This window comes from Rhopalosiphum padi, chromosome 3 (genome assembly GCF_020882245.1).
Source record: "Rhopalosiphum padi isolate XX-2018 chromosome 3, ASM2088224v1, whole genome shotgun sequence".
Classification (NCBI taxonomy): domain Eukaryota; kingdom Metazoa; phylum Arthropoda; class Insecta; order Hemiptera; family Aphididae; genus Rhopalosiphum; species Rhopalosiphum padi.
This window is the reverse complement of record NC_083599.1, coordinates 73,970,513-73,985,902: the sequence shown is the minus strand read 5'-3', so window position 1 is coordinate 73,985,902 and position 15,390 is coordinate 73,970,513. Positions and strand designations below refer to the sequence as shown.

The following is a 15,390-nucleotide window of genomic DNA, read 5'->3' as shown; positions in this document are numbered from 1 at the left end:
ATTTTCTATCGATGACTATTATAATATATTCTATCTAGATTCTTTTATGGTGTTAATCTACTACACTGTCCGACTATCGTCCCTACCATTTTTCGTTGCACTCGGGTCGCGGAGTAGTATAGGTATCACTATATTATAATAGGCATATTAATATACGTAATATTATTATGAGTACTCGGTGCGCCAACGTTCCTCGAGGCCCCGCCTCGCCTATGAGAACTACTAGTGGCTAATGGCTACATAGTCGATAATTATATCGGGAATTTATTCTTAATTAATATTAAACGAGTTTCATATTATCGGAATAGCAGATGGCTGGGGCGGGTATTGAAAATACTTCTTGCGAAAGCTTACACGATGCCCTTTTTTCGTGAACGTAAAAGGTTCATGGCTCTAGTTACATCTATTGACCAGCAATAACACTGCAGATAACTCTTAGTATGGAATTTAATCTGTTTGTTCGGCGTAGTTTACACGTATGCTCGTATTTATCCCATTATACACGACGCGGCGGTGTTCAAACAATGTTGCATTCGGCTGTCATTACTGCAAAAATAATGTTAAGCAGTTAATAATATTATTTGTGATACATAGCGCATAAATGACAATACTTTGGTACGTTGAAATATTTAAAAAACATTAAACTGTCGTAAATTTAAATGATTATGTGTTGCATTATTGACAAATTATTTAGATTTACTATATCCATAAAAACAGCGTACATACATAATTAATTTTATTTTGAGGGAATGAGGGCTTGCTTTTACCTAATATTATTTCATTTTTGGTTTTTGATGAAAAAAAAATAAATTTTGCACGTCAACAGTGGCTTTTACCACTGCAATTGAAATGTGTTATAACTTATAATGTACGTTTATAACCACGCATTATGTTAGCAGTGAAATAATAAATATGTGTCGTAAAATGACGGGGCAAGATTAAAGTATCATAACGTTAATATAATATTGAAACTACATTTAGTTCAAATTGAGTTAACATTTACATAATATGTAATATCTGCTATTTCTGTATTATGCGGTTAAACTTTTGCGAGACTTAGTTTCAAAGACAAGAAAATAAATATATATTTACCGGGTCGTTATTTAAATATTAATCTTTAAAATTACTCTATACCTATGTTGCTTAATTAAATATTATAATCTAAAATAAACTCATGTTATTTATTATTTACTACTTTATTATAAATTATACTGGGTGATTCATTAATCAAACAACATACGTTATTATACTATATTAGTATATTAATGTTTTTGAAATGAAAAATTTCTTACTTTCCAGTCGAAATACAACAACGTTTTTAATATTTTTTTTATCGTTATAATTTTTTAAATGTTTTACTTTTTGAATGATAACATACATCATTAATTTCATATAAATTTTAATATTTTTACAAATAATAATTTTTTTCGATACATAAAAATCAAAATTTGAACGAGTTTATGATTTCTAAGAATTTTAACTTAAAGTATATATGAGTAAAGTGAATCCTCTCGAGAGGTACGGCGATACTCTGAAAAATGTTCGTCATCCATTACCTAAACCTTAAATACTTATAACTCATAAACTAGTTATCCAAATTTAAATTTGTATGTATAGAAAAACTCTGAAAAAAAATTTAACTTCAGAATATGAAATAAAAAATGTATATTGTCGTTCAAAAAGTAAAAAACTAAAAAAATTAAATAAATATTTAATTATAAAATATTATTATTGATGTTGTTTTATTTCAACTGAAAATCGTGTAAAACATAGTTTTACTAACATTAACACATTTAGAAATACTGAGTTTTATTCGATAAAAAAATCACGTTAGGTGTTCTTAAATGATTTACTAACTAATAAAATAAACCATTAATTAAAATTGTATAGGTACTTCCTTGTTTCACGGCACATGTAATAACTTATATAGTTAACATAATAAGTGAGTATACGGTACATATTATATTATATTGTTTTTTTAATACTTACTCAAGAAAATTTTAAATGAATAGTTATAATATAATAAATTGCTCATTAACTTGTACTGTTTTATGTTGAATTGTAAAATATTTTTTAAAGTTACCCGAATTATCTAGTAAGTTTTATCGCTTTGTATCCTAAAATTATAACTAAGTTTATTTTATTAATAATGCAATTACTTTATTTATATAAGTACAGACGTACAGTGTATATAATAAAAAGTAGCCTATTACTAATTGTGACACTACTTAGTAAAATCAAACTCAAACGTTTACTTTAATATATTATTAAGTATCATATAAAAATTGTATCAGATCATGTTATATTAAGATTAAAAACATCTACTATAATTGATTATATGTTCAATAAAAACTATACTTAGGTAGTAGGTACTTAGTTATTATAATATTTAAAAATACATTAAAATAATTAAATTAATTTGTAATAATTAATGAGGTATTTTTAAGGTTAGTTAAACTAAATTATATGTTATTAAATTTAAAAAGTAAAAACCTAAAATTGTTACAGTACAGTTAATTTATTTTTAAACAATTATTTCCTACATCCTACATAATTTCCTAGTATTGTAGTTATTTCTAAAATAAAAAATATGTTCGGAGTATATTTTTATAAAATAATCTATAACATTGTTTGCCATTATGTAAGCTTCATTTTTTCTTTTTTAAGACCATAGCATTTTTTTTTAATGCAAGCTATAATTGGCACTTTAAGTCTCGTCTAGTTGCACCGATGAGCATCATTGAAATTAATTACAATAAGATAGTCTTGTTATTTATTAGGTATACCTATAAACTAAACTGCAGTATACTAGGCAGGATATCGACCACAATGTAACCTCTTGATAAATAAATTTAAATATTTAATAAAAAATATAAATTAAATACAATTATTTCCTTTTTTGAAAGTTTTTCTGTTATTTTTTTAACACGATTTACTAAAGTTTTACATTTTAATAGAATTTATTTGTTCTTGGGAACATTCTAAATATATTATGTAATCTGAAAGTCATTAGCTTTTTTTTAATATTGTATAATTTTAGGTAGGCACCTATTCAGATTTTGAAACGTAGAATAAAGTTTTATAACTTTTTTAAATATATACGTTTGATGATATTTATGGTTATTATAAATTACCATATTATTATGTCTGCTATTATTTGAGAGTACAATATATAATATGAAGGAATTACATAGTTTTTATTTATTTTTTTTACAACTATGGATAATTATATTAATTATAATCATAGCCAACCATAGTAAAAAATAAAAGTCTTAAATTGCGCTAATTTTTTCCATTTTTTTTTTTTTTTGCAGGATGGCCGCGACCCCGGCTGACATGGTACCACGAAAATGCAGTGTTGCACTCCCCGTATCAACTGGTAAATGATAATGACCATGGTCGCGGGTACCGCAGAAAGCCGAACAACAGTGCCACCACCGGTGTTACCGTTAACCGTTTGGTATTGACTAACTTAACCAGATGGCATCCGATAATGAGCCAGCGACAACAAACATTGGGCACGGCGCGTTTGACTTGTCAGGCGAGCAACAGCATTCTACATCCCGTGTCCGGTGGGGTTTCCCGTCCGCCGGCAATCGTTGTAAATGGAAATTTGCCACCGCCAGCCACCACCGAACACACGTTTATCCGTCTGAACCGTAAGTATAACTCAAAAACGATAACAATATTGTTGTATTTACATCGCATTTCCATTGGCGCAACTAGGGGGACTTAGGGGGGCTTAGCCCGTCCAAATATATTTTAGTCCCCCCAATTTTTTTTGATCATTTAAGATTAAATAATAATTTAAGCGTAAAATAGTGAGAATGCAATATGACGTAGAAAATTATTATAATAGAATCATTCAAAAGTAAATTGTATAAATATAAAATATTAAAGTTTATGTGAAGATGTGGCATCGATCAGCGGTGATCACCGTTCAATATTTTAGTTTTATTTTGGTGATTGGACAAAAAAAACTTTTTAGTATTTTTAATGTACCAAAAAAATTATCCGTATTTGTACAGTTGTTACTATTGATATGAAAATAATTCAGACCTCCTAGTTTTTTGGAAAGCATAAAAGTAAGTAAATTAAATAAGGTATTTATTTGTGGGCCTACTGCCCCCCCTAATATTTTAGACTTAGTTGCGCCAATGCGCATTTACCCAGCCAGTTATAACTCGTGCGTTTGGTAGGTAACGGCGGCATCAGATCGTATGTATGCGATAGAACGTGCCGTGTATAGTAGTAGCCGTATACGGTCAACCCGTCGGCTTATCGCACATTATATAGTTCTGAAAACTGTTTGCTAAAAGCATAGGAATATTGGACTGCACTTACCAGTATCTACGTATACCTGTATACGGCACAAGTTTACCCGTCGAAAACATTTAAAGTCCCCTATACCTACTTTCACGGTTTTTATTAGTTGTGATTCCGATAGCCGCTGAAAAATTATCTACGCTGTAACTATTGTGTTTGAAATCATAATTGTACGTTATATTTTCGGACACGAATTAATTTTTATACTGTTGGCAAAGGCGTTGCATTTATCGACTAAATGCGTACACTTGACAAGCGTCTAATGCGATGAAAAATAATTAGTTAAATATAAATGAACACAATATAACAATATCAGACAACAATCTCCTAAAATATGATTCCGAATACTGACATTATCGTAACTCGGTTGAACAGTAGTGAAGACAATAATATCCACAGTACCTATATATAATATACATAACCGAACGTTATACATTATATGATTATATATAAATAGCATTTAACAATCGAACAGAAACTATGGCTATCGAGTTGCGATTGATAGGTAATAGTTTTGGGGGATAGTAATCTAAACTACCATATAGTCGCATAGAACTAGTAGTTTTTGGACTTTCGATCGTTGTCATAAAACAAAAAAGTTATTTGTGTCTTTGAAGAAAACAATCTTGTATAGCGGCTGGACGTCAGTAGATACTTTTCGTCACTGTCTCATTTTCGACTCTTCGCTATTCGCGGGTTCGTCCAGTTGCATAACAATAGAGTTAGGTAAAGTGAACAAAAAGCCACGAGCCCGCGTATAAAAGGGAATCTATTGGTAATTTGAATAATACTATTGAAAAATAATTACAATTTCATTGTAATACGATTATTTTCTTTTTATAATTGAATTTATTTATGGCTTTCAATTATTATCTAATCATCTTATAATAAAATTAAGATCCACTGTTCATCAAGTCCATTTGTGGAATAGCAGATTGTAGACGAAAATTGGCTTCTTCATTGGAGGAGTGACGATTTGGTTGAACAATCTTTAAACAGATATAACTGATCCGTATGCTGGGTTTTTCAGAATAGTTACAATACCACAGACCTGAACATTGTCAAAATCTAAGATATACTTTGCGAATATTATTCATATTTCTGTATAAATATCGTTAAGCGTGACATGGTCGCATTAAATATATACATATTAAGTTGTTTATGGTCGTAAACAAGTCTGGGAAGTTAAGAGGATATTTCACCAAAGACACATAATAATAAACCGCCTATAAAAACAGATCGGAAGGCTTGCAAAGTTGCAAACGATACTACTAACTTCTAAATACAGTAAAACACTTTTATTTAATTTTAATTAAATAATTGTATTTAAAATATTATAGCTACATAATTATATATACATAAAATACATATAATTTACATTATGAAAAATTCAATTTCGAGAATAGGTAATCAAAAATATAATTTTGTCCTGTAAGCGAAGAAAAACTGAATATTTATTATAAGTTTTAAAATATCAAACAGAAAGTTTGCGAGGTTGTAAAAATAAGAAAAACAGTAATAATAATTCAATCAAATTAAACATATTATTTTCTAATATTTATTTATAATTAAAGTAATAAAAATAAAATAATAACCATGTGACTTTTTTCTGTATTAACAACATAATATTTGTAAAACAAACCATTATAATATTTCTTATTTATAATATCATAATATAAAGATAATATAATATAAATAATTTATTAAACAATATACTTAAGTATGTTTTTGCGTGTTTTGCGATGTATGAAGTACAATTTGGCCCAAAAACGGGGGCAATCGTAAACTTTTTTCTAAAGTAAAGTATTAACAACATTTATTTAAAATTATAAAAGTATGTAGTTGAATCCATAGGCACTTCCTTTTTAATAAATTAAAACTGTTTGAATTCATATCAAATTAATTTATATATGTTTTAATATTTAACTTAAAAGTCTCAAAACAAATTAGAGGCATTATGCATTTGTGACTAGGGATTTAAAACACAAAATAAAAACGTCAATTATATTTATTTTTACCTTCACTTAACGCACACAAAACCTCATCATATAGTTTCACCTCTTACAGAATTACTCCTCCGATTCCCCCAACTTAATTTAATAGGTATACATTCATTAAATTATCAGACTATCTATATAAACATACACATGTTATATTATTATAATTGATTTGAATTGAAACGTACATTTTCTGAACAATGTATTATCAACTCCACACCGTGGATAATCGTTATTCTTGTAAAATTATAATACTTAATATTAAATTATACCAGATGGCAATTAAAAACCATACATAGTTGAGTAAAATGTAGTTATGAGAAAAGTGAATTAGTTAATTTGGTTAACAAATATGTATAATGTGTCCAAAAATATTCTAAAACTAATACGGAAGAAAGTTTTAAAATTCGTTAAGTAAAAGAGAATCCTACATTAAGTTATCATATGATTAAAGAACAAATTAATTTGAATAAGTCTGCAAAACAATTGTTTGGTGATTAAAAAATGCTAATTTACAGGGCTGTATAGTACGCCAAGAAAAAGCCTCTCCATTATAACTTAGCAAAAAAGTTTTAGACTTTATAAAAACAAATATGTTGACATTCTCTGTATACTTTTAAAACAATATAATTTGGAATTGTACAAGTGAATTTGAATATTTTTTGTCACTAAGGAAAAACATAAATATAATATATATAAAAAAATAAAACTTATTTTTAACATATATAATAGTTAATTATATTATTCCCGAATCTGTTATCATTCTTGTGCATTGTAAAATAATTACTAATTGAAGATAATATCATATTATGAATTACGACTAGTAGATCTAAAACACTTTAAAACATCAATTATTTTTTATTTATATTTTTAAAACATTTAAAAACTCCGATACAAAAATTTTGCTTTTTTTCTTTGAAGTTTGAACTCAAAATATTATTTATTAATTTATCAATAAAATAAAAAAATAAAATTTAGAAAATAATAAATCTTTAATTTCAATAGTTAATTATTTTAAAATTGTAGACGATATTGCACCTAGCTAAAATATAAACTTTCAAGTGCCATAAATAAAAATATTTACACATAGTTTTAGAATATATCTAAAAATATATATCAAAACCTCAAAAATTAATTCTGATAAAGAGTAATTGTCAAGAGTAATATAGCTACGTAAGGTAGGCTATTATCGGAAGTGTTTTTTAAGAGTTTTGTCCTACTTTACAGTGTCATTAGCACTCAATTTATAATTAATATATTTTGAGTGTTCAGAATTTAATTTTTACAGAATCACATAACTTAGTTTTGCATAATTAAAAAAATTGTTTTTAATTCATTCACTGATTCAAATTAGTTTAACTGAAATAATTGCTATTAGTATAAATGACCTGTTTTGTCATTAAAACAAAATATCATCAAATAATTCGCGAAAAAATTGGGTTTTTAGTATATTATCTTTGTCTACGATCAACAGTTAATAAAAAAAGTTAATTTATATTTAAGTTACTCTAAATCTACTTCGTTATTTTCTAAATAACGAAAATGTCTATTATGTACTTGAAAAAATAATACTATACGAGTAGGTAAGTATTACTGTAATAACTATAGAGTGAAGACTTTTTCGAGTCCTACGCCATACTATTTAAATTTAATATTTTTTTATTCATATGTTTTGTTGACGGTGTATAATCTACATATAGTTTAAACGGTTTTACCATTTTTAGTCCCACATTCATTTTTGAAAAAAAGTAGTAGTTGCATACCTACTACTTTTTTGGTTAATATATTGTGAAAAAAATATGAATATGAATATCCGGTCATACCTATTTGAAAAACACTACTTATTTGCCAACCTAGTAGGTAGCTAGAGGTATATCAACTGTGATATATTTTATTATTCATGATTTTATCCTCTTATTTTCATTCAATTAATTTAATATTCTAATACTATTTGTTTTCATACATTAAGTAAGTTTCATACTGGACTCGGTATTTATTACATGTTATTCAAATGTGTTTACCGTTTTAGTAATGTAAATTTGAATATTTTAACACATTCAATTTGATTAGGCAATATATAACATTAATAATTATTGATTTTATGCCAATGTACACTCACCAATAAATCATATAAACAAGGAACATTATAGTAGTGTGCATTCCAATGACTGATAATTTTTATTATGTATTAAAATAATATAATATTGACGTTTAATTATTTGAAAATGATAACATTTTATTGTCAAGTACACCGAATCATTAGGTTTTTTTTTATATATCAATCAACAAACTTTTATTTTCTTGCTGTTAATGAAAGTTTATTTGTTTTAACGTCGATTTGTTATAATATTCTGTTCACAAATATAATAAAACACTGGTATTTTATGATTATAAATAAATGGTAAAATAATATATGTATAAAAAAGAGGTCAACGAGGGATCAACCTCATCATCTCCTCTTATAATAAATACAACTATGCTGCTCAGAATCAAAAATCTGTGAATTATTTTATAATGTAAATTATCAAGTGCCAAAATAAATAAATTCGAATTTTGAATTGATAGAACCACGTATATTTAGTTTGATCATAGTATATAATATATAAAATATTATATTTATTATATATTGTACTATTATATTGAATAGTCATCGAGATGAATACAAAAATTCTAAATTATGCGTTTAATATTAAGGAACGAAATATCGAATCCATGTAGATGCACACATAAACTTTCATATTTACTGATGCACCTCACATTTTCACCAGCCCGAATGTCTTTTTTTAATACAAACATCAAATTTTTCATATAAAATATAAATAAATACCATACGTTTTCATTTCTAACACGAAATACTGTTTTAAACATTTTTTACATAGGTACATTATATATTTTTTAATTTTTATTATTTTGCGTGTGTTAAATTCAACTTGTATTTTATTAATTATTAAGCAGTAGAAATTAAGTTACATTATATAAAACTGTAATGCTATTTTAATTCAGACTTGCACAATATTTTTTCCTTGAACCCAAAACTACCGACCAATGAAGTGAGTTAAAATTTATGTTGTCGATTATATCATATTTTCCGTATCCCACAGAATGTTTAAATCAGTTTTTATGTAGAGATACGTTTAAAAATCAAATATTTTAATAAACATTGATATATATTATATATATTGAACTAAAAATGTCAGTATGGTTTGAAGTGTTTGAACCCTTGGAATTCAGCTATGCTGTATAAAGTTTATATATATAATATTATTCAAAATGTAAACTTAGATATACTAACAATTTTCTTTATCTCATCGTAAAAGATGAAAGTGTATTATAATATTATCCATTTAAGTTTTGAAAAACGTTGTATAATATTAACTTTTCCCTCGATGTAGTATATACGACATGTAAAACACTTAATAAGTTACTAGTTTTATTAATCGTAATAGTTGAGTATTTAATAATGTCATATAATAATATTTACTAAAAGTTTTTAAAAATATTTTAAATATATTTATTTAACTAAATTCCAGATACAAAAATAATAAATCTAATTTAAGTACAATACAACATATCCAGTAAGAATTTTATGAGTAAAAAGCGTGTAGTAAGTTGTAGTATGGACCATATAGCGATAAACGAGCTAATAACTACTAGTTATTATTTTGGAGTTCTGGATGTTCTAAGATCTAAGGTTTATATATAAATATAATTCAATAAATAATAAAAGTGCATTAGTTCATAGTTGTGTATTTAAATACAAATAATAACAATTATAAATATTGATTTATAACTTTATATTACTATACATTATTATAACTATAAGAAACAAAAATTAGACCAGAAATCTGTTAAAAGTACATTTTATTGATATTATATACGTCAGTAAGCTATAATAATACACAGTAACAGTTAAAATACCCAAATTTTTATTTTCGAGTACTATTGATTTGACCAAATTCACACATCATATTATCATAATATTCGTACAATTAAATTTAATTACGTTTTGATTGAAGTATACTATTAAAATATTAATTCTTTAAATTAATAATTATAGTAAAAAATATATATTTTTAAATAATAATATTTAAAATTGCATTATGAAAGTGTTAATAGAACCCCTTTCTCTCTCTTTTTTTTATAGAAAATAATATAGTTTATACTTAGTACTTATGCCGTACGTAATATTGTACAACATAATGGCTGTTTAAATATACACTAATCCTAGCATGTTTTCCAGTCCGATATTGACATATATATTCAAAAATATATGTTCTTAAATTTATAAAAAAAATTAAATATTATAAATATATAATATTATTAATATTGTTAATTTTCATTTAGTTTCGTTGTTTAATGTGTTATATAAAAATTAATATTTATAATACACATAAAATAGTTTCAGTATCAATTATTTTTGACAGTATATTTTCGATTTATGTGGTAGACGTACCATCCATACTAGCAGATGATTTTACTTGGGCGATGTTTGGTAAACTGTGATTCATAATCGTGGTAATCATTAACGGCACACGTTGTGAAGCGTCGGAAAATGCTGATAACATTCATCGTATAGTATTATTCAGCTTATAAATCTATCCTTTTTGGACATACATATAGGTATACCTATATATTTCAAAATAATGACATATTATCCTTCGAGGGATAGGCAACTATATATTTGATAATTATTTCATATATTTCACCATCAAATGTACAATACTACTTATATGTATGCAACACTTATGATAGTACTTTAATCGAAATAAATTTATCTATTGTAATCATATTGTAAATATTCGTTATTTTTTTTTTCGATTTATATTTTAATATATCAATGCTAAGTAATAATATTGTCTCGTATAAATTGAATACTTAGGTACAGATTTTAAACAATTCTATTTATATTATACTATGGTTGATGTGGATAACTAATCTAATTTTTTTTTTTTACAGTGATACCTACCGAAGTACAAATCATATCAATAAAAGAATACAAAAATCATTTGAAAAGTAATGAAAGCCACGGGATTGAAAAAAATGAAGTGTTTCCGTCAGAAGACACAGTTGGTTACAAGAAATATACAATAAGAGCCGACCGGGTGTATCAAGCCGAGTGTCGTTCCAAAGGATCTCGACCATTGGCTAAAATCGAATGGTATCTATTAAAAAACAATCAACGCTTTAACGTTAGTCAATCGATAAATTCCACTCGTACGTTGGATGTATCGTCCCTGATGGTCTTATTGGAAAAACAACGAGGTGGTACGCCGGCGATTTCAGAAAGTAAAATCTCCGGCATAGTGAAAACACAACAAGTAAGAAAAAATATTTATTACTGTTGCGTTAATACAATTGAACGAATTATACACGAAGGCAATTAATCATTATTGGCTTATTAAATAAATACATGTACTTACCTATAATACCTACCTATATTATATATTTATATATATTATATATATATATATACATATTTTATAATAGTACGATAGGCATACTGAACTTAAACATAGCCATCGCTAAAACATTTTTTTTTTACATGTATATATTTATAACTATGTCAGTGAGTAGGTACCTACACCTAACCGTTTAAAATTGAAATGTGTCACTTGTGCGAATGAAATATTGTTATATAACGTATAAAATACGCTATACTGATAATTATTATACGTTATATTTCTATAACAATGATCGAAACTAAGAAATACTTTATACACATTCGATATTATATTTTGCACACAAAACACATAATTATTATAATCGTCCTATAGTGGAAAAATACGTCACGTTAAATATAATATAATGCAATGGTCGACGCCTAAATATCATAATATGTTTTTAAAATAAAATTAATTGTGCAATGGACAGCAATATTATTCAACAGTATTTATTTTTTTGGAAATTTAATGGCAAGCAGTATTTTTTCAACGAAAATCGACTCCTCAAAACAACAATGTCTTGGTTTGACATAACATAAAGCCGTATTATTATTATTATTATTATTATTATTTTTATTATTTTAAACTGTATATTAACGTGGTCTATTATACCGTATTTCAAAAAATTATATTTACTAAAAGTGCTTGTATAGATATCTTTATTTAATGAATTAATGAAATATTACCTTAATATGAAGTATAATATATAAATATGTATTTAATTAATTTTAGAATTTGTACATTATATTTATATAATAATAGCTTATCCATATCCATTATAGTTAAATAATTATTGAATATGTACCTAATATATCTATTTGATCGCACACTAAAAATAATAAATTAAATAAGAAAGATATTTATCGGTTATGATTAGGGCGTGGATTTCAATGCTCTTAAAACAGGAAACATTAATTTAAAAATACGATTTGATGCACTAATAATATTAAACAATTTGAAAAATTCTCCTTAAAAATATTTTTAACATATTAATATTAAATAAAAATGATCGAATCAAAATTTATTAGTATTATTTAAATTTTCGTATTTGGCGTTATCGTCATTGACTATTCACAAAATCAAAACTTATGATGATTACAAAAATATATTATTTACATTTCCGTTTGTAATATTTTTTATTTAATTGATTCCATAACATTTTTATTTTATACGATGAACGTAACATTATCATTTAGTTAAAATTGTCGCTAAAAAAAAACGTTGAAAAAGTAAATATACTTACACTTTTACAGACGTTTTTGTTATTTTTCCCATTGGTAGGTTACAATCATATTCAATTGAAAAAATTATCAGCGGATGATAAAATCGATTATCAGTTGAAATGATATAGGTACAATAAGAGTTGTATACACTTATAAAAAATTACAAATATGGAAATTCATTAATATTTTTTTTTATAATATACATGCATGTAGATATTATCCATAGAAAATATTACAGTTTTTGATCGAAATTGTTTTTATTATAAAATACTATCGCATCAATCCCTACGGCTATTCAGAATTGCCTACCCCAATGCAATAAATGGATCATAAAACCAATGAAACATATTATTTCTAAAATAATTATGGAAATTCAAGGAATTATAATTTTTTTTTTTTTAAATTGATTCTCTGTATTTTAATCCCAAAGTAATTTATTTATCCTTTATGATTTTACATAGAAAAGTACAGAAAAATAGAGAAGTATATACATATATGTGAATGTACTATTTACAAATTAATATTATATGACATATTTTATTTTATCGATTGTTACAAAATACAGAATGTTTACCCAATACAACCACTTCCATATCTAAAATTACTATTATTATTATTATTATCGTTCTATTATAAACACACAGTTCTAGCTAATGAATAATGATCAAAAACAATAGCGGACCACTATAACTCAGTTAATTCATCAATTAATGTATTTCAGCATCATCGCCGATATTTGTATTTGTTCTAAAAATTAACAGTTTGCCTCTCTGACACAATACTATGCAGTTTGACAACAATGACTATTATTTCGATTTTATTTATAAAATGATAAAATATAACTACCAGTTTTCTAAAACATATTTAAAAAAATCATTTGTCAAATCGAAAAAAAATATATAAAACAGCATAATATACTGAGCAGTGAGTACTGATATAAATAATTATTTAATAACGATTGTATTAAATGAAACGTATTACGTCGTTGACTATAGAATGAATAACATTTGTTACCTATTGATTGAAAACTTTACATTATTTTAGAAAAATTAAAAAGTTTGTATGTATATACATTTGTATTTAACTAGCAGGCATTAATTAATATTGCTCTCACTGATACAATGTAATATTAGGTAAATAGTAAACTGTTGATGAGTGAACTCATTAAGTTTACACATCAACAGTTTTATGGTTTACCTTTACAAGTCACTGTATGACTGTATGGTAATTTTGTACACTTGATAAAATATTTTAAATGTAATTATTAGGTAAAACACTACGAAAACATAGAAACGAGATAAGTGTAAAGTGATTTGGGTTTAAGAGTAGTATTTTAAAACAATAGCTATAGCCCGTATAAGTGGTGGTATAGTGAGACCTCGTCCCTGTGGTCCACGTATGTAAAAGACCCATAGTGTTGTCAGCTTGCACATTTATTAAGTAGTGGTAATTTATTTTCTTTTATAACGTACAAAATTTAAATATTTCATTTTAAGAGAAACTTAAGTATAAAATTTAAATTTGAGTAAAAATAAAATGTATGCCATCTATTTTGTTGCAAGGCAGTGTTTTTGACTCTTGGCTGATTTTAAAATATTTATATATTAAAAAATTAATATTTTTGAAGTTATAATCAATAAGAAATATTACATTTAAATGTAAAATATTATATTTTCAAGTAAAAAAGTATTTATATTGAAAGTTGAATGAATTTTTAAGTACAAATTAATTTATTAATTTTGGTGATAGTGTATACATGGTTAATTTTTACATAAATGTTTTTAGATTTTTTTAAATTTTTAGCCCTTGCTAATAATTTTACTCGATTTCCGCTTATCGGGATATTAGAACATTATAGTTGAGTGGGTAGAAAAATGTGTAGCATTATTACGGGTCATTGTAAATGATTTACCACATGACGGGAATTACTTCGAATTACAAAGAATAAAATGTTTTGAAAACTTTTAAATTTATGTTTTAGATAGGTACTGAACAACATAATTACTAATAAAATGAATCATTTTTAAATGTTTTTTATTCATATATTCTGTATTTTAATAGATAACAGATTTGATTACTAAATACCTTGTCATTTGTATTCTAACTGATATAATTACTTATATTATACGTTAATCAAATGATGACTCACATGATTGTGTAAATATGCCACCAAATACCAATTCAACCATATTTGAATAAACATTACTGTTTATTCAGACAGATGGTATAATGCATTGGATGTGTAAATATTAATGAGTTTTTCTGTATACATATAATGTAAAATTCATTATTTTAAGTAATAAAAAGATGTGAGTTTATTTTATTTTATACTGAGATATTCAAGAAGTGTTTGGTTTCATAACAATGGAGTTTTATTTTATCTATGATCATTTGTTTTAGAAG

The 15,390-nt window shown here is 25.5% G+C and overlaps 1 protein-coding gene across 1 annotated transcript in view; it reads left to right on the top strand.

Annotated features, from left to right (window-relative positions):
- Positions 1-15,390, top strand: part of LOC132926342 (uncharacterized) — a 157,545-nt gene that overhangs the window by 108,388 nt on the left and 33,767 nt on the right. The window contains exons 6-7 of the mRNA XM_060990693.1: positions 3,315-3,659; positions 11,280-11,641. Coding sequence (XP_060846676.1) covers positions 3,315-3,659; positions 11,280-11,641 — 707 coding nt within the window. The remainder of the gene's footprint in view (positions 1-3,314; positions 3,660-11,279; positions 11,642-15,390) is intronic.